At 36.5% G+C, this 21944-nt stretch overlaps 1 protein-coding gene and 1 pseudogene across 12 annotated transcripts in view; one reads left to right on the forward strand and one right to left on the reverse strand.

The window, feature by feature from the left end:
* Robo2 (roundabout guidance receptor 2) overlaps nucleotides 1-21944 on the forward strand; it is a 1182575-nt gene that overhangs the window by 1019201 nt on the left and 141430 nt on the right. For all 12 annotated transcript variants that reach the window (XM_026786840.1, XM_026786841.1, XM_026786863.1 and 9 more), the window contains exons 3-5: nucleotides 3545-3702; nucleotides 4981-5101; nucleotides 19949-20087. In XM_026786840.1, the coding sequence (XP_026642641.1) occupies nucleotides 3545-3702; nucleotides 4981-5101; nucleotides 19949-20087 (418 nt within the window). The remainder of the gene's footprint in view (nucleotides 1-3544; nucleotides 3703-4980; nucleotides 5102-19948; nucleotides 20088-21944) is intronic.
* LOC101993010 lies at nucleotides 10315-15633 on the reverse strand (annotated as a pseudogene).

Consider the following 21944-nt stretch of genomic DNA (forward strand, 5'->3'; position numbering starts at 1 on the left):
CACACACACACACACACACACACACACACACACACACACACACACACACACACACCTCACTTCAGCAGGAGTCATCACTCCAGAAAGCTGCATTTCTGGAGCTCCTTATATGTGGTAGATCAGCATCCTAGAGCATCTTCTCTCCCCAGCTCTTGTAAAATCATGGGGAGCCTTGTGATTCTTACAATTTTCAAGCATTTCTTAAAAATTTCTGAGTTAGAGTATTTTTCTCTTTTTCCTGCTTTTATCATTCCTTAGTTACCTTACTTCTTCATGTAGAATTGAGGCCTCCTATTTTCCTACATCCACGTGTTTTTTAACAGCAAATGGTCAGCCCTGAAAAAAAAACACATATAAGAAAAATATAATACCGACTGAGCAGGTTGTACTTGTGTGTGTGTGTGTGTGTGTGTGTGTGTGTGTGTGTGTATCCATGTGTGTGTAACAACACTTAACTAAAAAGAGGTGCTGCATTTGAAAAAGATCAAAAGGGGCATATGAGAGAGTTTGCAAGATGAAAAAGGTAGTGGAAAATGATGTAATTCTAGTCTCAAAATAACAAAATTATTTGTTTTTAAAAATGTAGTTACTTTATTTCATTTACCTTGGGAGTTTTATTTTTTTCCCGAAAACTAAGGAAACTTCTTCCACTATAGAATGCTTCATTTTGGTGCCATAGGCTCTACAACACACACCTACATAGGCAGCAAAAGAGGGGAAAAATGAATATTTCAGTCTGTTAAACTGTCCTGTCAGAAGTAATGTGCAGTTGCTTTAAGTTTAGCATGAGTGAGACAAGTTTTACCCCACAACTCAGAGCAAATGAACTGGTGTGACTGAGAACATGCGAGTTATCTGCATTACATGCAAACCCCAAAGAGCATATTACAAGTTGAAGAGGGTACAGTACCAATTATACCATTATCTCACCCTACTCTCTGAGCGAACAGTCTGAAAGCCTAAAATTACAGATGATGTTAGATTTCTTGGCTTCATGTGCAAATTGGAGTCATTTTCCTTTTTTTTTTTGAATGCATAAACACATGTTATATTGTTTCAGAGAAGCAGTCCTTATACTTTATACTTCGTTATGATATTTTTCCTCATTTTGTTCACCAGGTCAAAGAGCTCTTTTACAAAATTTAAATTGTTACAAACGCATGCAAGACTGCTTCTGTGACTGCTTTGCAGTGATCTTTAGTACCATTTGAGCTAAGACTCTTTGCCATGTCCTTAGGAGGCAAGATCTGGTGAAGGGCCTTTAAATGGCCAGATGTGCCATTTTGGAACAGATTGAGGGTCTGCCAAAACACCATTTGTTGCCAGGACCGGATATCATAGGGGCTTCATCACCCTGTTACCATATTTTTGCACTTCTTAGCATTGCATAAATAGGCAGCTGTTCTCTATTTGGAATATAAATGAGTCACCAGCTAGCTCTCCCTGAAGCATATACCTACAAGAGGGAACCCCAGTGTTAACCCTCTCATCCCCTGTATGAATGTCAAAATGTACACCTCACTCTCTTATGCATAAATGTCACATGTCCTTTGCCTGTTAGACAAGAGGGGAAAAAAAAAAAGAAAACCTGTGCGCTTCTTAGTGCTAATGTGTAACGCCTGTCCTTAGGAGAAAAGCATTAAATGAATCTGCTTCTAAGCTGATAGTGAACAATTTGGAACCTTTGCTTCTCTTCCTGCAATGAAAACAAACTTTTCTCTTACAGGGCAATGATTTCATTAAGATGAAAAACTGTCTTAAAAGATGTGTTATGAGAAGAAAGAGAGGGAAAAAAAACCTGAAAAGTTATTCACTTGTCTCTCTGGGGCTATTATCAGAAGAGATTTTTTCTTTTAAATTTGAAAAATAAAACTAACCTAGAGACTTCAAACAACAAAGAAAATGCTAGATGGATCTCATAATAATAGGATAGGGAGGGCAGCTGTCTTAATATAATCCTTAATGCCAAGAGTTGTTCTCTCTTACAGACTATATGAGGTAGGTTATCTAGCGTGTATATATATATATGTATATATATATACAAACATACATACATATATAAATATATTCAGTTTTAGAAGATATATATGTTATACACACATAGAAGATATATATATATTATATACACACATTTATTCATCTATATGAACATGCATCATCATCATATACATATAGAAACAGACATACCTCATGTGTGTACATATACTATAGATAATCGAAGAGTATATGCAGATAGTTACATGATATAGATAGATAAATAGATAGATAGACATATAGAAAGATAGAGAAAGGAAGAAAGAAAGAAAGAAAGAAAGAAAGAAAGAAAGAAAGAAAGAAAGAAAGAAAGGTGATAGTTATAAATTTTAGCTTTACATACTTTAAAAATAGACTTTGTTTGCTAGATTGTACTATGTGGCTGAAATCACAACACTTGACATATAGGAGAATCATAGAATCATTGATTTGAGGCCAACCTGGGCTACACAGTGAGGCTGCCTCAAAGAACACAAAACTAAACAAAACTAACTGAGTAAGATAAAACAAAGCTTGTGAGGGCTGGAATGTCAAAGAAAAGGAAAATGAATGTGATTGGGAAACACGAACAGTGAAGGTAAACATCATGTTAGCTAATCTCAACTCCTATTTTGAATGTTTTTACTAAAATACTTAGGGCCACTGTTTGCCAAACACACTCCATTCTTCTCCATCTGATAGGGCATGCAGCCTTCCCATCTTGCCAGCAGAAGAACGGATCACACTAATAGATGTGTGACATTTGGACATCTGACACACGCCAGATTTTTGAAGGTTGTATCGGAGGTCCAACCTGCTGTTCTCCTCACTAATAAAAAGAGGGATGATTCAGGCTGCAATAGTGCCATAAAGGGTATCTCTGTTCTGCATGTCATGCTTTCCAGATGTCACTTGGCAGGTGGGGATGCAGAGGGTTTGAAACAAAACCCTCGTACGTGGGTGCTAGGGCGTTGCAAAAGTCAACAATGAGTTTGCTTAGTGAAGTGTGGAAAGCCGTGAGCCCTCATTCATGTCACAAGCAAGACAGCTTCTCAAAGTCCTCACTTCTCTCTCATCATAGACCCAAGTGTACACAGGATCATAAGCGACCTGTGTACAGCTTGCTTCAAGGTTTAATTTATCTTAGACATTTATTGTAATGCACTCACGAACACATACCCATATACACTTTTCTTAATAGAAAGTAGATCTACATTATGTGAAATGTTTCATACCTTGCATGGTTACAGCTCCGAGTTATATCAAAATATCTTATTTCATTGATGTTTGATATATTATTTTTAAAACTGGATTTTAGAACCAATGTATGTGAATGCCTCCCCCCAGTAGCTCTTTCCCCATCAGTGAGCACTTAGGTTGGATTTGACATATTTTTTCTAGCAGATATGGCTATGTGCACTAGAAATACCCAGCATTTATCACTTGGCTAAGACTTGAAGTTAATGTTGGCAAGACAAAAAATGGAATAGTATCATTAAGAATATTTTTACCTGTTTTAATTTTTCTTCAGTATTGAGAGATGACTTCCGGCAAAACCCCACAGATGTGGTAGTGGCAGCTGGAGAGCCTGCAATCTTGGAGTGCCAGCCCCCACGAGGACACCCAGAACCTACCATCTACTGGAAGAAAGATAAAGTCCGAATTGATGACAAGGAAGAGAGGATAAGTGTGAGTCCATTTACAAGAAAGTCTAGAGACACTGAGGTTCACATCGGAATGAACTCTGTTAACATATTAATACCAAAATTGGATCTAAATCCTAATTTTCCATATACCACATATTGAATTTTGGATGGGACTCAGTGAGATAATCATAAATGTCTACGTTATACTAATAATTGCACCAATTTGAATATGTAATTGTGATTTTGTAGTGTAATATTAATATCTTCACTCTCTAGAGGTTTCTAGCAGTCATTTATGCTTCATACATTGATATTAAAATATAAATGTAGCCATTAGGCTTAAAGGCTACCTCTCGTTTTATATTAGATTCAGTATTATAAAAGGAAATGAGGACTTCACTGAAATAAAATTTACATTAGATATTATTTAGTAGTTCATCATTTAGATAAAATACAATGACAGAGAATTAATGTATTTTATTAAAAAAATAAATGTTTCATTTGACTAGACATATGTTATTTTGTTGCTAAATTCTCTTTTGGGACCTCCAACTCAAAATAATGACATAAAGACATCTTATTAATTATGAAAGGTTGGCCTTTAGCTTAGGCTTGTCCCCAGCTAGCCCTTATAATTTAAATTAACATGCTTCTATAATCTGTGTTCTGTCATATGGCCTTTTTACCTCTCTATCATTCTGTAGGGCCAACTTGGTCCACATCATGCTGGCATTGCATTACACATAGATTTGGCTCCTCTTCCTCTTTCCCAGGAAGTCCTGCCTATCCTCTTCTTCCTAGCCATTGGCCATTCAGCTCTTTATTAAGCCAATCAAAAGGTGCCTTGCCAAAGACACATCCTCACGGTGCAAAAAAAAAAAAAAATGCTACAACATTATTTTAAAAAAGTCATGTGTTACCTGGAATATTTAATTTTATATTTTATAATATGAATTTATGTCATGTATACATTGAAATGGCACCATTATACAAAATCTAAATAGTAGATAGATACTGCAATATATATTCAAATGTTTCTGCTTTTGCTGTGACTATGAAGCATTACCCCTTAAATGAGAATTTGGTCTTTATGGTTTTGTGTTGAGTACGTGCTTTTGAAAAGAGACTCGTTGGCTTTTGCTATATATCAAACCATCTATAAATTCAATGGTTTATTCAAGTCATTTTACTTATAATCAAAGTTCTATAAAACATAAACATTATTTTTCAGCAATAAGTTTGGCAGACCTTAAAAAAATCAAAATTATCAACTAGAGCCTCTTTCTTTTCTCTTTCTTTTCCGTTTGTTTATTTCATCTAGATCCGAGGTGGAAAACTGATGATATCAAATACCAGGAAAAGTGATGCAGGGATGTATACCTGTGTGGGTACCAATATGGTGGGAGAAAGAGACAGCGACCCTGCAGAGCTGACTGTCTTCGGTAAAACTCTCTTCTAATTTATGTATTGCTTCCTTTTCTTGTTTCTGTGACCAAATACTTGAAAAGACGCAGCTGAGTAAAGGAGCATCTGTTGGCACAGTGGCAGAGAAGTCCTGGTCACAGTAGCTTGATGCAGCTGAAGGCTTATTTTGCATCTACAGTCAGGAAATAAGGAGACATGAACACTGCTGCTAGGTTAATGTTTTTCCGTGAACACAACCCTATAGTGTGCATATTTAGGGGAGCTCTTCCTATCTCAGTTAACCTAGTAAGAAGCTCCCTCATGAACAAGCTCAAAGTTGGTCTCATCTCTAATTCTACATCCTGTCAGACTGACAACATTAGTACTCACAAATTATAAATAGCTGTAGTTTTGTTAGCACTAAAGTTTAGGATATATATGAACAATGACTCAATAATTGGAGTAACCAATAGTGATTAGAATTGGGATTTTGAGGTATTTTATGATGAAAACTTTAATGTCAAATTGAGAAAGAAATGTCACTTTATCTTTTAAAAAGAAACATCAGTTTGCCTACTTTATTCATGTATTTAAGATTATTTAAATATCTGTTTTTTAAAATGTTAAAAAATCACACTATTTCTCAGAGAATTAATGTTCCTCACTCATTCTGTTTTGATATATTTATTAGGTATTAGATGCATACATATAAAAATACATATATGTATATAATATGCAGACACATGTTTGCTTGTATGTGGATTTAAATACATATTAACATTTTTTACTCATCCTGATATCCAGTCATATGATCGGGAGCATTGCTATGGAAACAGATCCTGTGATGCCTCTCTGGTTGTTCTCTTTGAATGAAAGATCAAGGTCTTTTCAAACTTTCTGCATGCTGAATAATCTCTGATAATACTCCCCGTGGATACTCCCCCACTTCTAGTCCCAAATGAGAAAGGCAGGAAATGTCTCATAATTTATTAAAGAAACAAATAAATATAATTCTATAATTCTGTTCAATGTCCACCTAGTCCAGAAAACTCTAAGTTTTCCTCTAAATCATATGCAGTCAGCTTTAAGAGTCTCAAACTCCCTCTACATAGTAATAAATAAAAATACAATTCTCTCTGGTAAGATGTGAAATTAGTGGTCACTGAATATCAGCATTGAAAACCCACAAGTATAGCTCTTCTATTTAAAGAAACACTCATTGCTATTTTTTTTGTAGCTACCACAAGCTCTTGAGTAGAAAAACATTGCATTATGACAGTATAGACTATCTTCAAAGGGAAATTGAAAGGGTTCAATGCCATTACCAGAACAATTAGATCTACCAGTAATGTTTCTGTATTTGAAATATTTACCCTACTTTTCCTAAAGACTTTATGGGAACTGCAAGAGACCTGTAAGCCTGTCAAAATTTGTGGTTCAAATTATAAATTATTTTAAAAAATAGCTATCAACCCAAGAGGTTAAATTTATCCAGAGGCAGTTCCTGTGGAAGAATTGATTTAGGGAGCTGAGAAACAGTTATCTGATAGTGTAAACTGACCTGAGGGGTTTCATATACAATAAGTTGAGGGAAAGTTGAAATTCCATTTTATATGTAACAAACAATACCCCAAATGAAGAAAAAGGAAAAGAGAGAGGCAGAGACCAGAAAGACAGAGAGAGAAAGAATGAAACTGTCCCGGGATGGAGGGGGAGGATCTGGAAGAAGCTGGCAAAGGGGAAATGATATGAGATGAGATGAGATATATACGCAAGTATGATATATGTATATATACATACTTTTTAAATAATTATGGGAAGAAAAGAAAGATAGAATAGGGAAGTGATAGTCTAATCAAAGCTGTGATTTCTGTGTGAGAGTTTTGCTGATCTCTGACTCCTAATTTTAGAGAAATAAGGTCAACAGTGGGACCCCCCTCATTTATTACACTTGAATCCCTTACCTTGAAAACATTAAAAAACAAACTGCCTTTTAGTTCAGCACTACTAAATATTATAATTTTGGAATTATGTTTGTAAACCTGGTGTACATTTCTCAGTCCACCTGTTCAGTTCTATCTTCAAGTAGCTCCAAGTTCACCTTAGGGTCTTTGACTATAATGGTCTCTGGCAATGAAATGCCAGCTTTACTCAAGAGGTTCTACAGGAAAAGTAATTAGTGATGTTTGCTCTTCAAGAAATATCCTTCACTAATAAAGTGCAAGGTGAGCAAAGAAAAATAAAGGTTCTTACCTTATCCAGTAGTTATCTACATTACTGAAAAAAAGTATCTGTTTTTTTCAGTTGTTTTATTCTTCAACAACTGGACTTGATCTAGGAAATGTAGTTTGTGCATTCCATTTTCCTGTGACTCTTTCCATTAAAATGTGAGCACAGTAAACTGATTCTAAGTACCAGATGGGTGATCTGTTCTATTTGTTTCTCAGCAATCATGTTCTGTATATGAGATAACCTCCTCCTCAAGTGTGCATTATCAAGTCTAAAAGTCAGAGTGTACCCATTATCAAATCTAAAACTCAGAATGTAGTATTCTAGTCTGAAATGACTCTGTCATCTGTAACAAACTCTAGACATTTCATAAAGAACATCACTACTTCCCACTCTAGATAATTAATGCATATGTTAAGCTTTAAAGAGCCTAAACATGCTCAGAGAAACTAGGATTGAAGCATGCAATCTATAAGCGAAAACTGTTTATTAAAAAAAGCTTAAAATAAAGCATATGTTTTCTAAATGATTTTTAAGTGTGTCCAAACAATACACAAAATCAGTTTTGTACCCTGCAATTTCAATACATATCATAGCTGTTAAATACCAAAGTAAAATACTGAAATATTTTGCTTTACATCTTCCTTAAGAATCTTTCACATGTGCATGGATGTACACAAATACATGTATGCATATACACATATACACATGCACACACATGCATATACACAGTGGTACATTATTTCTTTGTTGATTACTTTTGAAAGTTATTTTGTTCTCCCACTCCCTTTTTGGGTATTCATTTTAATATTTTAAGCATGTTTTTCTAGTATATATTTTAGATATTCATTATGACACAATTCTATATTCTATTTTAAAAAATAAGAAATTGGAGCCTGTCTTGCAGCTAGCTTTTGTAGACCAGGCTGGCCTTGAACTTTTATCTATCTCTTTTTAGTATACTCTTTTTAGAATCATTTGTGCTATTGATATTGAAATTTGCATGGCTAGAGTAGTGTCTCAGTGAACAAGAATTATTCATACAAACATATGAATCTGATTTCAAATCCCCAAAATGCAGGTAAAACAGGCATAGTAGATCACATCTCCAATCTCTCTACAGCAAGATGGAAAGCAGAGAGAGACACTGAAGCATCCAGGCCAGCTAGCCTGATATATCTTGTCTCAAACAAAATGGATTATGAGAACTGGCACTCAAAGTTTCCTCAGAATTCCATGTGTGTCCCATGGGTAGTTTGGTGCCCACAAATATAAGCATGTACATGCACATACTTAAACACTTGTTTACACATGGTCAAATAAAATGTTTTGTGTTATTTTCAACCATGTAAATATTATGACCAATGAACTAAATGTTATGATATTGTGATTCATTTTCTGTTTTGAAACTATGCTTGTTTCAAACTGGTAAAGCTTACATTCTATTTTTCATAACTCAACAGTATGTGCTCCCCTATTATAGCTGCCCTGGAGATCCCAAACTCTGTGCATTCAGGTCTACTTCAGAATTTCCAACCCTGATATTCTCCTCCCTTGCTTTGATGTTAGATTCTGTATGCCTAATATCCTGTATGTGTTTCTTTACGTCCTGATTATGCAAGTATTTATCCACTGCTTTCTGCTTGCCTGGAGCTCAGGGCACATCCCAAATTCATATGCCTTTACTCTATGTGAAATCTAAGTTACAAAATCATAGTGTCAAAATTCTTTAATTTTCTGTGACCATTGAAAGTGCCTCTCCAAAGTTATTTAGCCCCCTTGCATTCCCCTAGAGAAGTCTACTATGACTTTGTTGGCATACCTTTGCATATAGTTGGGTCTTTTGATTTACTTTTTCCCCTCCAAAACTCTTAGCAGTGTGTCCTTATCTCATTTCTCACTCTTCTGACACATTGCAAGTATATGCCTTGATTGGTTACTCATCCACAACCTTGTTTATTTATATGCTAGTCAAAAAAAAAATCAAACCAGAAATCTGTCAACCAAAACAACTCTATTCATTTTATTGGACTTTCTGTTTGGCTCCGGTAAATCATGTATTTTTTTTTTTTTTGAAATTTAAAGGAAAGAATTATTTGAAGATCTGAAAAACTTTTTTCATAAAATTGTAGCTACAGATACATTGCAGCTATCATGTTAAAACATGCATTAGACACACACAAAACTCATGAAACAAGCCACCATTTTTTAACAATTAAGCAAAGATAAAATGCCTAAGAAACAATATCGATGACTTGCAAAGGATGGGCTTTTTAAGCACCATTACAAAAAAAAAAAAATAAAGCACAGGTGGATGGGTGTTCAATTATATACACTGAAGTGAACCTTTAAAGTACGTAGTGTCAAAGGAACAGAACCACCAGCATTCAAAAGCAGCTTTGTCAACTAGGCTATAAAACACTCTACAGCATGTCCCTCTGCTGCCCATTGCTGAATACACTGGTAGAAACTTTGAAATGAAAAAGAAAGAAAAAAGGAGCAGTGACTCCTTTTATTTTCTCTGTTTAATGTTGGAGGAGGCTGCTTGTTGGTTCCCGGCTGCTCATCAGCTCAGCACACAGAAACTATATTATTTAAATTACTGCTTGGAGCATCAGCTCTAGCTTTTTATTGGGTAACACTTATATCTTAATTTAACCCATTTCTAGTAATCTGTATATTGCCATGTGGCTGTGGCTTACCACGTAAAGTTCTGGCGTCTGTGTTCAGCAGGGCTACATGGCTTCTCTCTGACTCTGCCTCCTTTCTCTCAGCATTCAGCTTAGTTTTTCCTGCCTACCTAAGTTCTGCCTTGCTATAGGTCCAGAGCTGTTCCTTTATTTATCAATGGCAAACACAACATACAAAGGGAAATCCCACATCAGTTTAAAATCAAACAGAAAACAACTATCAATTCTGTTACACACTAATGGGTCTTCAAAGTACATCATTTGTATAAGAGAAGGACAAAGAACCAAACTGTTTGCAGAGATCCAAGCACAAGTGAGAGAGAGAATGCCCCTCACACAGCTTTCTGATGGCAATCACTGGCACTGAACAAAGCTGCAGAATTCTTCACCAGGTATTGGAGGAAATCATGTAGATAGCTCAGTAATAAATCAAGGCTATTCTCATTGCTCCAATTCGCACAAATAATCTCAGTAAGTGTGGTGCTCCGTACATGTGGGACATGGGTGCATCAGGAAGATCTTCAAGAACTTCAGCAAATTGTGGTCTCTCAAATTCATAAAGCAGCTGAGTGCCCAGTGTTACACTGAAGTACTCCTTTGTCCTGCTACAACCTCATTGATACCATATTCTTTATCTGGATTTCCTTGAGATTTCTTGTAATTTGCATAATCCTCCAAAATTGAATCCACGTTCTTCTTGGCAGGAATATAACAAAGCTGTTTTGTGTGATGATCAAGTCCCACTCATCAACAAGACATGGTTTCAGCTCTTCAGGAATCTTTAACTTCAACTCTGTTCATAAATGTTTCTTCATTTTCAGTGGTAGGATCTTCCTGAGCTCTCTTCTTCCTAGGAGGCTGAGGCGTCTCACTGGTACTGCCAGCATCTCCATTTCCAGGTGCTTTCTGTTTGTTCTTCTTTGTTTTCACTTCAACATTTTTCTGCTGCGGACAAGATGTCTTCTCTCCTGGTGCAGCCATCTGCATTTCGTTCCTGATTGGCCTTTTGAAGGCTCTCACTGTGTTCTGCAAGCTGGTGTCCATGTATTTGAGTGTTCTGCTTTCTGGAATCCATTCATGCCAATTATTATTCCAACCACTGTAATGGATAAAGTGTTTCGCTTGTTTGTCTTTTATGACAACCTTTACACACTTTGCTTCATAGAGAAGAGGCCCATGAAAGCACAGCACTCCCTCACCCTCCTGGAATTTGGGCTTCCAGTCCTGCTTAGGTATAGTTTATAAGTGATTGCTGCCTCCTTCTTCTCCCACCAACCTGACGTTGTGAAACATGTATTTAAGGAATTGCATGTTATATTTCTGGATCTTTCCTTTTCTGCTTATCCTGTTGATAGTAATCCATGTTTGTTTCATGTGTTTCTTTATGACACAGAGTTTGCTTCTTTTTCTTTTGAGACATGGTCTTGCTCTATGGCTCAAGCTCTCTTCAGATTCACAATCCCCCATTCCTGCCTTCTGATTTGGGCATGGCAGGCAGGTACCACTATGCCAGCTTTATGTCCCTCAATTCTAATAACACTGAATTATAAATGTTTCTTTGTGGTATTAATTTACCTCTCCTTATTCATAATTCCTTTCCAGAGACTTGCTCTTCTGTCCATTGCTCTGATTTTATGGAGAAGGCTTTTTTTTTTCAAATAGCATATTATGTATTGGCATCCATCCATATTTTGTTTCCATCCATTAAAAGTATATCATAAACTTTCTCTCCTCATGATTTTCAGTTAGTGTTTGACTATTAGCAACTAGCCTCTTCATGAAGGATGAGGACTGAGACATGGGCTTGTGATGTGCTTTTTAAGACACTAGTTGAGAAAATTGGCTCATATGTTGAAAGGAGCTAAAATACACATAGATAAAGTTAAAAATATTGCTATCTCAAAAACCGTAAGAAATCATTGTTTTGGGGCTGGTGGGATGGCTCCAGGCTTAAGAGTACTGATTGCTCTTCTAGAAAACCTGGGTTTGATTTCCAATACCCATATGTCAGTTTACAACTATCTGTAACTCCAGTCTCAGGGGATCTGACAGCCTCCCCTGGCCTCCACAGGCATCAGGTACACATGGTACACAGACACCCATGCAGGCAAAACACTTATGCTTATAAAAATAAAAACATAAAAATATAAAAAGCAATATCTATCCATGCTACAGATTTCAGGTAAGAATTCAAATGATATTTTGAATAAATCATCCTGATTAGTAGAAGCAATGTAGTACTTGCGAATATTTCTCAAGTACCTACTATATTTTAAAAATCTATTTTAATACTTCGGGAAGTGATGAAATTTGTTCACAGGGGCATATTCTGTAATCTTGCTTCATAGTCTATTATCAAGAATAACATTAACTATTGTTTTTAAAACTTGATGAGAGAAGAATTTTCTCCTCCAAATTGTATCTATGTTGGTCTTTATTTCCAAGAATAAAATTATTGTCAAAACTAAATTAATTCAGTCAGAATTTATGTGAACACATCCAGGTTGCCAGACCATTATCACCAAGGTTTGTGGAAGGTCACAGTAATAGCATTCAATGGTTATCAAGCTTCCTTCCCTTTAGACATACACTGTAAAGTCAAAAAAGACCTGTGAAGCTAACCATCTGATGACTTCCTTACTTTATAGGCACTGCACCAAGGCAGTTTCTGCTAGGGCACAAAGGCAAGGCAAGGTTTACAAGCAGTAGTTAGCTCTAATGTCCTTTTATTACATAGTTTCTTCTTATAGGACTTAAACAACCCCACCTATGCAATTATAGCCACAGTACTGCTTTTACAATCTCAAGGGAATTTTACCTTAAAATTGCTAAGGTCATCCAGGAAATAACTGCCATGTCACAGTCCTTGGCAATTACAGTTACAGCCACTCTCAAAGACGACATACTGTTGAAAGGGAGAATGTTTTAACTGTGTACTTAATTTCTTCTCTGTATCATAAAAAGAAGAAAAGATTATTCAAACACCTATTGAATTAGTGGTATAGTGTAAAGTTGAATATTTCTCTCCCTGACTAATGTTGACTTGACTGTAGTAAGACAAGACATTAGATTTGATTATAGCTTCATGAAAAGTTGGGTTTTCTACCATGCTGATTTGTAACTAGCTTGACAGGGCTATTTGAGAGCTGTAGTCTACAGAATAACACACTGGCAAACAACAGTTATCTCCAGAGAGATTAACCTTGCAAGAAAGTTATGCAGGTGATTCAAATCCAGTTAATCTCATGGAAAAAAAAGTTAATTGCTTTGGCAAAGAAGATACCTCTGATCACAGCATAGTTATATAATTAGGGATCGGCTGACTTAGGGGGACTGGAATCTAATTGATAAGCCGTCCACAGATGGCCCCAGAGGTTTGTGCCTCTGCCTTTTCAATAAGTGGTCAGACATAAGGGGATACCATGGAAAAAAATCAGTAGCCTCATTTCAACATGTCTTAAAATTAAGTTGGCTTGTTCAATGGACCAAGATTTCCACACTTGTTTATTTCAATTGTCCAGAGCTTCCTGTGTATAATCTCTGTGGACATTAGCGGATATTGGATGTGATTCTTGTCTCTCAGTAGATTCTCTAGATGGTTCTAATATCAATTTACTCTCACTCCCCTCACTTTCCTTTTTATTTTTTTCTATGATTTTAGTACAAAAAGAGAAACCTTAGACACTTACATTTAACTTTGTAGTTTGTATCTAAAGGGGGGGGTTACTTTGATAAGAGTAGCAAAAACCAATGTAAGACATCTGAAAATACATTTTCCATTTTAAATACAAATTGTTAGTTTTTAATATTCATGTTTCTGTTTCATGAATTTCTAGAAAATAAAATGCAATTAATAGAAGAAAAAAGTATTTCTTCCCCAATTTTTTGAATATATACCGTATTAATGAAGCCTGCAATTTTTATTCATTTTTCCATAGAAAATTATATGTATCACAAATCAGAAAGATTAATATAATACAATTAGAATAATGAATAATGCAGATTAGAAATTTGATTGCTATGGAAATTCTCAGAGTAATACCTTCCAAATTTGTAAACAAAGTCCAATATAATAATAATTTGTTAAATTATATCATAGGAAGAAAGGCACACTGAGATACTGAAACATAAAACTTATGTTGTAGATACAAGTAACTTTCATCTCCATTATTCTTGAGCTCCATTTCTTTTCCTGTCAAAAGAATTGTATTGTGAATGAAATGAAATCGAGTTTATGCCCTGGCAGTGTGAAAGCACACATGGACAGCCTGTATATGGCAGTTCTATTGAACTTATCCATGTTGGGTTTCATAGTCTAAGTTGATGAGGACAACTGACCGGGTCTGTTCCTCAAGAGGGCACCCGATCTCATTACAGATGGTTGTGAGCCACCATGCATTACCTTTGGAAGAGCAGGCAATGCTCTTAACTGCTGAACCATCTCAGTGTCCAATATCAGACTTTTAGTATTTGTAAACCGTTATGCCTAGATCCACAAAGTTCCCCAGAATCCAACAAGCCCGAGTCCCATATGTAAATGCAAATAACCTTTATTTTATACAAGTTTGCAAACTCGGTCTCTCCGTGTATCCAACATATTGGAACAATCAGAGAGCTCAGTTAGAGTTGGGTTTTTATACCAGCAAAGTGGGGGTGAGGGATTTCTAATGTTCAGGACCCCTGATTGGCTGACATTTGTCTAGGGTGTCCTGGTGAATGTTTGCTGGCAGGTGATCCTATCTGCAGTGGTTGGAATGTTAGGATTTTCCTTTGGACAGTCTGTTCTTGGATGATGCCTGGGTAATCTCAGTTTGTGGTCTGCAACCAAGTATTGCCTCAGGGTAAACTACTGAGACTCAGGCCTCCACTAAGCTTATAGTGGCTAGGCCCAACACTGGCAGGTGATAATGGAAGTTAAGAATTTCCTTTGGGTGGTCTGTTCCTATTAAGCTAAGCATGGTTGCTTACACCACTTGTTTTCCTGTGATTATCTATTTACATAACAGTTGGGCCTTGTTAGACAGAAAGAGGGAGGTCTGTGTGAAGTTATCCCCTTCTCTGTGGTAAATCAGAACAGCAGCAGGGGATCTCTCTCTTGCCTTTTCTTGAAATTATAACTCAGGTGCTTCCCCAGATCACCATATAAAAATGGAGTTTCCACCATGTATGGCAACCAAAAGCATTTAAGAAACTTATTGTCCCATGTTTTGAGATATGTTTAATTTAAGCTTTGTCCATTGCAGTAAATATATATTACAATACTGTGATTGAGCCATTTTAAACACAAAACTGAAAGATTTGCCTGAGAATAATATTTATGACCTTTAATAGAACTAGTGTCATGTTCTATTAAACATGTATGGAACCACTTGTAAACTTTGCCCAGCATAATATAAAAACCTGACACATGTGATACTTATATATTTTACAGTGTATTCTAGTTTTCCATAGCGTTATCGCTGATTCCAATGTCAATGGATTTTCAACATATTAAATTATAATAATTCATTCCAAACCCCTTATTGTCCAACATTGCTAGCAATGCTGTCATCTTTGCAAACCTTATTCATTCTGTCTTCTGATGAGTTAAAGGCTGTCTTCGAGGACTCGTGTGTTGACTCTTCTTTATTAGTTATTTCTTCACTCGTCATTCTTATTGATCATTAATTTGGAAAGGACCTTCTATCTAATATCAGTGAACATGACTTTACCATCATTCCTTTTAAAATGATATTTGCATTTAATATTTGACAGGAATCTTTATCATGCCTAAAAATGTACTTTTGATTCGTTATTTAGATATTCTTTTAATTTAAGTGCTGTAGCTGCAAGCATTACCTTATTTGTGTTTATTTTCCTTTACTGTTGCATATATAACTTCCTTTAACTATTGGTCCAAAGTTAGTTTGTCTTCAAGGAATGGGAAGTTTACTTACAATGACTTAAGAATGCAAGGGTCATTTTCTCACAAGAATTCACACTCACAAACACACAATGTATGCTCAATTTGTTAAAAATCCCTCTGCTCATCTGATGGACAATTCATTTTAAATCTCTTAAGTCTACCGCCTTTATTAAAACTTTAGAATCTCTACCAGTTTATAGTGAAATAATTTTACTCAGTAGCCATTTTCCTCTTTGGCTTGACCTTTCACAGATCTGCCTGTGTAATCCTTGGCATTTAGTTTTTAGAGGGTTCTGCTATGAAATATAAGAGCCCAGCAGCAGTCCTTCAGTCAACCTGCCATCTTCCTTGAGCTATTGCACATGCCCTTCACATCCATGGCCCTCCCTCTATGATTAGCTTCATCTCTCACCATCTTCTTGACAAAACAAAGCTGCTGGTTATTTACAATCCATTCGGCTTTAGCCTGGGGTAGGAGAGGCCACATTCACATTTGCCTAATGATCGAAAATACAGCTATGGTTTGTTCCTCCATAGGCCAGGTATGGTACAATACCCCCATTAACATCAGAGGAACAGAAGAGGTCTCCTCTTGAAATATCAATTTTCAGCCTCAAGTGATGTTATTAGTGTTTTCCTCTCTGTTGGCAGGGGGTTAATACAGGCTCTGGATGAAAGCATCAAACAGCATAGGAAATGCCCAACTCACTTCCTATGCTAATTTACTATTAACATTTGAAACACTTGTAGAGATGTACTAATCCTATTGTCTACTTACTGCTGAAACAAAACACAGCATCATTATGCTTAAAATACATTGCTCTCACCATTTAAAAGGAAAATGTTGAGGCTAGGGAGATGGTTCAGTGCTTAGAGATTCCCCAGATCCACATAAAGGCCTATGTGCTTGGAGACTTTAATTCTAGCAATGACAGACAGATTAACCATAGCCTTGACCCTCGAGTTTGATTAAGAAACTGTACTGAAAGGAAGCTAGTTTTGCAGTGCTGTTGATGACTGCTTATTCACAATTGAGAAAGAGACACATAGAAGACTTCTGTGACAACCCCTCCTCCCCTATTCCAGCCCCCCAAAAGTAACAACCCAGATAGGAAACCATCAAGAGAACTCTTAAATGTAGCTGGATCCTTTTTCTGTCCCTACCACCCACTCCCTGCAAAGCAGCTGCTTCCAAATTACCACACAGAGACATAATATTATTTATAAATGCTCAGATAATGGCTCAGGCTTGTTGACAGAGTTTCTGTCCTGCCTGGTTTCTGCAATCATTAAGTCCCAAAGAAATTGCACAGAGGTCTACATTAATTATAAACTGATCAGCCCATTAGCTCAGGCTTCTTATTAACTCTTATAACTTTATTAGCCCATTATTGTAGTATATGTTAGCCACATGGCTTGGTACCTTTTTGAGCGAGGCAGTCACATCTTGCTTCTCATGTGTCTGGGCCAGGACTGTGGAGGAATGAGTTATCCTCTTCCCAGAATTCTCCTGTTCTCATTGATCCCCCTCTACTTTCTGTCTGGTTGTCCCAGCTATACTTCCCGCCTTTCTACTGGCCAATCAGCATTTCTTTGAAACATAATTGACAGAATATAGACATTTGTCCCACACCACAGGCTTATTCCTAACTAGCCTTATATTTGAAGTTATCCCATATTCCTTATTTATGCTCTGCCACACAGCGGTACCTTTATTAGCATGGTGTGTTAATCTCCTGTCTCTGGCTGAGGACTTCTGCCTTCACCCTTCTCCTTCCCATCATCTTTAGCTTGGTCACCTCACCTAAACTTCCTGCCTGACTTCTGGCCAATCAGTGTTTTATTAAACCAACTTAGGTGTCAAATCTTTACAGTGTGCAAGAGAGTTATTCCACAGAACTTAAAAATTGTGAATGCTGAAGTGTAGCCATCCAAAATTGATGGCTTCTGGCAGGGGTGCGAGTGGGGACTAAGTTTTTTAAGGGGCTTGCCATTGGGAATTTGACCATACTCCAATGAGTGTATGGGCAACACAAATTGGACACATGTGTGAGTGTGTCTGTGTGTTTTCTTTGTTTTGGAGGGTGTCGGGTGGGGATGGGAGATCACAAGGATGAGGGGTGCAGACCAGGAGGAACTAGGACATGAGTGCGAAATGGTTCCATTACGTGGAATTCCCAAGTAGTCAATAAAAAGAAAGAAAGAAATTGATCCTACCATCAATAAGTTGGAAGAACTGTAAAGAGTAATTTCCAAAATGAACCTTGGTCCTTCACATGTTCCTGTCATGCACATTCTTCCACACATATGTTTGTGCACATAAATACACCCTACATACAAAGGAAAAAAAAATAAATCATTCTAACTTGTACGCTTGTTTTGTTGTTTAGGCAGGATATTTTATTGCTAATTAATTCTACCTACATATACTCTTTGGAAGCAAAATATCTAGTCTGAGTTGCTTGTAAATCCTGCATTTTAAATTGTCCATGATTATAGACTGGAGCAATGGCTCAATGGTCAAGAAGACTCTGTTCTTCCAGAGGACCTGAGTTTGAGTCCTGTCACCTACACAATGGCTCACAACCATCTGTGCATATCTCTAGTCTCAGGAGAACTGACACTTTATACTAGCCTTTTTGGAGGACATGTGATGTGTAGAGACATGCATTCAGTCACAAACCTCATATACATAAAATATAACAATAAGATGTAAACAAACACATAAGTAAATAAACCTTGCAAGATAAAATTCTACCTGGCTTTTGATAGCTTTAAATTTGGGAGTTGCAGAATACAAATACTGGGCGTGATAGCTCCTTGCCTTTTTCTACTGTCCACTTCTCTGCGGAGAGGTATCATTCTCAGCCTGCTAAATGCCAGCAATCATTGTCTTTCTTGAGGAAAAAAAAACAACTTTCCTTTACAGTTTCACAATTCTTTCATGAATATTGATCTCAATGTAGTCAATAAAAATGTTCATTTGCATCCTGTGTTTTTAGTGTGTTATTTTAAGTGAATGAGTTAGAAAATTTTCCTGCCTAATGTGTTTCTATCATTTCTGTCTATGTGATATGGCTAACCATAGCCATATGGCCATAGTCACTTTGTTGCTCCTTCCCCTCCTTGAAACTCTCCTGTCTTTCAAGTTCATCTTCTACTTCAATAAGTATCAAACTTGGATTTGATATATGATTCAGAGACCTTTGTTCATAAAACTTAAGACATACATTTTCCTGTACTCAGCCATTACCTGAACAGACAGACACTAGACAGGTATGTAATTGTTTGGAGGGAAAAAAACTATGTCTTGTCTGCTATATCTTTTTGATGGTGAGACCCTTGAAATTAGAAATGCATTTTCCTCTTAGATAGAGAAGTGCTAGAGTATAATTCAAAATATAGACTTAAAAGACTGAAGCACTAAAGGACAATACTGGAAAAAAATATGAGGAATAGTAAATAATTAGCAAAACAAAAACATATTCTAACAGTGTTAGACAGCTTTCAATACATGGATTAAATTACTGATCAATGTATTGGATCTTTATAAAGTAGTGTAGCAAGTGAGAAATGGTAAAGAATATTTCTGGAAGTAGCATTTTCCTGGAATGTTGTTGCTGGCTGGCTTCGTCATGAATATTCATTATTTTTATTATTATTTATCATCAGCTTTATCTTTTACTTTTCCACTCTGAACAACGATAATAGAGGAATCATCTTAAACTCCCTGTTTATAATTTAAAGTGGGTTTTTTTTGTCTTTTCTTTTTTTTTAAAAAAAAAAGGTAAGTTTCACCTATTTTGATTTAGGAATTCACTGAATATCAACTTCATATCTTTAACAGGAAGTTACACAGTTTTGTACAGAAACCATATTGATTCTTATGTTCAAAAAAAGTATTTCAGGTTAATTATATTAGGTTTATAAGTCATTATCTGATATAGGTAAGAGACAGAAGTAAGTATGTGTGTATTCTGTATAAACTACACATCTTTTGTTTTTTTAATGATTTTTTCACATTTACTACATTGTGTCTTTTTCCTTTTTTTCTCCCGAAGAGCGACCCACATTTCTCAGGAGGCCAATTAACCAGGTGGTGCTAGAAGAAGAGGCAGTGGAATTTCGTTGTCAGGTCCAGGGCGATCCACAGCCAACTGTGAGGTGGAAGAAGGATGATGCAGATTTGCCAAGGGGAAGGTATGTTTGGATCCCCACCATTCCTGGTTCCATCAGGAAAAAACCCTTACATCTTGATTAGCTTTCAGACATGTGATTGTTATTTTTGGTGATATACCTACTTTATGCATATCACAGTCTTTTAGACTTACAATGTCACTCATTTAATGGAAATCCACATTCCAGCCTGATCATTCACACTACCTTTCATGACCAAATACCACATATTCCTGAGGTATTATCTTTCTTAGGGCTATTTGTACCTTTGTTAATGGCTCCCTGACTGTCCCTCATTGTGTGCCCTGTTTCTATGATCTTTAGCATGCAATGCCTTGCCCGAATGCCCAGAGTATCTGTAACAAAAGGCTGCTGGTATAGCTGGCTTTAGGGACTTATTTAAGACACAGAGCAACAAACTGAGGCTGCTCAAGAAGATGACCTCCCAGGAGGCTGTGCTCAGGGAATTTCTGGCTCTCAGTTGGAGAAAGGTCCTCCAGTACTTTCATTCTTGGTTTCCCAATCCCACTGTCTCCACTGCACCATCTCCAAAGCATCCAAAATGGCTTCTCATCTTTTAGAAAATAATTTGATTGTATTCTCTATTTTTTTTCTGTCTTCTAAAGACCTTTCCAAGCAGGTGTGAGAGGCCAAGTCTTCATCCCAGTGATAGATAGAGACAAAATAAATTAACAAATGAATGCCTTTTTATCTGTTATCAAATAAGCCGGTCTACTTTGCTCTTTCTATAAAGTACTATTTCTTTTTCTGGTTCCCTTGCCTTCCCCTTATTTCTACCCACTGACATCATAGCCGACACACCTATACAATCATTGTCTGCATAAGATTGCAAAGTCTATAGCTTTTCAAGGGTTTAGCAGGAATTCTAGAGGTACTTGATTTCGTTCAACAGCTTAAAGTCGAACATGCCTTTACAGAAGCTGAATGCTTTTTATATCCATTTTCTGCCACTGAAGAAACTCTGCTAAATTTGCACATTAACTTTAACATCTCAATTTTGAACCCTGTAAGGCTATGAAAATATACCTTCCTTCTGAATTCATATCCTCAGCAACACTGGGTTTAAATAGACCAGGCATTTAAATAGTATTGAGAGCTTCTTTGCAATCTATAGTTATGCATCTGTTGCAAATCTCAATTTAGTTATTTAACAAACTGGCTAAATAAGCACAAATCAAATAGTTAAATAACACAGGAAGTCAATTCTTTGTTTTTGTCACTTTGCTATCAGATATCTGCCTATAAATAAATGTCACTATTTACCAGTCTGGTAACTATTAGGGTCCTCATGCTCCTTCATCAGAGAATCAAGGACAAATTCTAGAGGGCTGGAGAAAGAACTTGCCTTGAAAACACAAGGAAATGACTTCTCTTTAGGAATGCAAGAGAAAAGTCTGGGTATGGTAACATATGCTAATTTGTACTCTAGTCATGGATACAGAGATGTGCACACAGGTGCAATTCTTGGGCAACCAAAAAGTCTACACTGCCGTGTAAGATTTAAGTCACTGAAATGTCTGCCAAACAAACAAACAAAAGTAAGAAAGAAATTTAGACTAAGTTAGCCAGCACCTTATATATTATACCTGAATTATAGCCAAGATTTCCTATGAACCAGACGCCCGACAAACACACTCACATACAAAGGTGGGGTTACATAAATAGATTGCTGCTATCCACATCAATATGAATAGTAAAAGTAGTCATCCAATTAGAGATCAAACTACAAACATTTTTAAATGCTAACAGAAGTAAAAGAAAACAATATTAGGGCTGGAGAAATGGCTCAGAGGTTAAGAGCACTGACTGCTCTTCCAGAGGTCCTGAGTTCAATTCCCAGCAACTACATGGTAGCTCACA

Source organism: Microtus ochrogaster, chromosome 2 (genome assembly GCF_000317375.1).
Source record: "Microtus ochrogaster isolate Prairie Vole_2 chromosome 2, MicOch1.0, whole genome shotgun sequence".
Lineage (NCBI taxonomy): Eukaryota > Metazoa > Chordata > Mammalia > Rodentia > Cricetidae > Microtus > Microtus ochrogaster.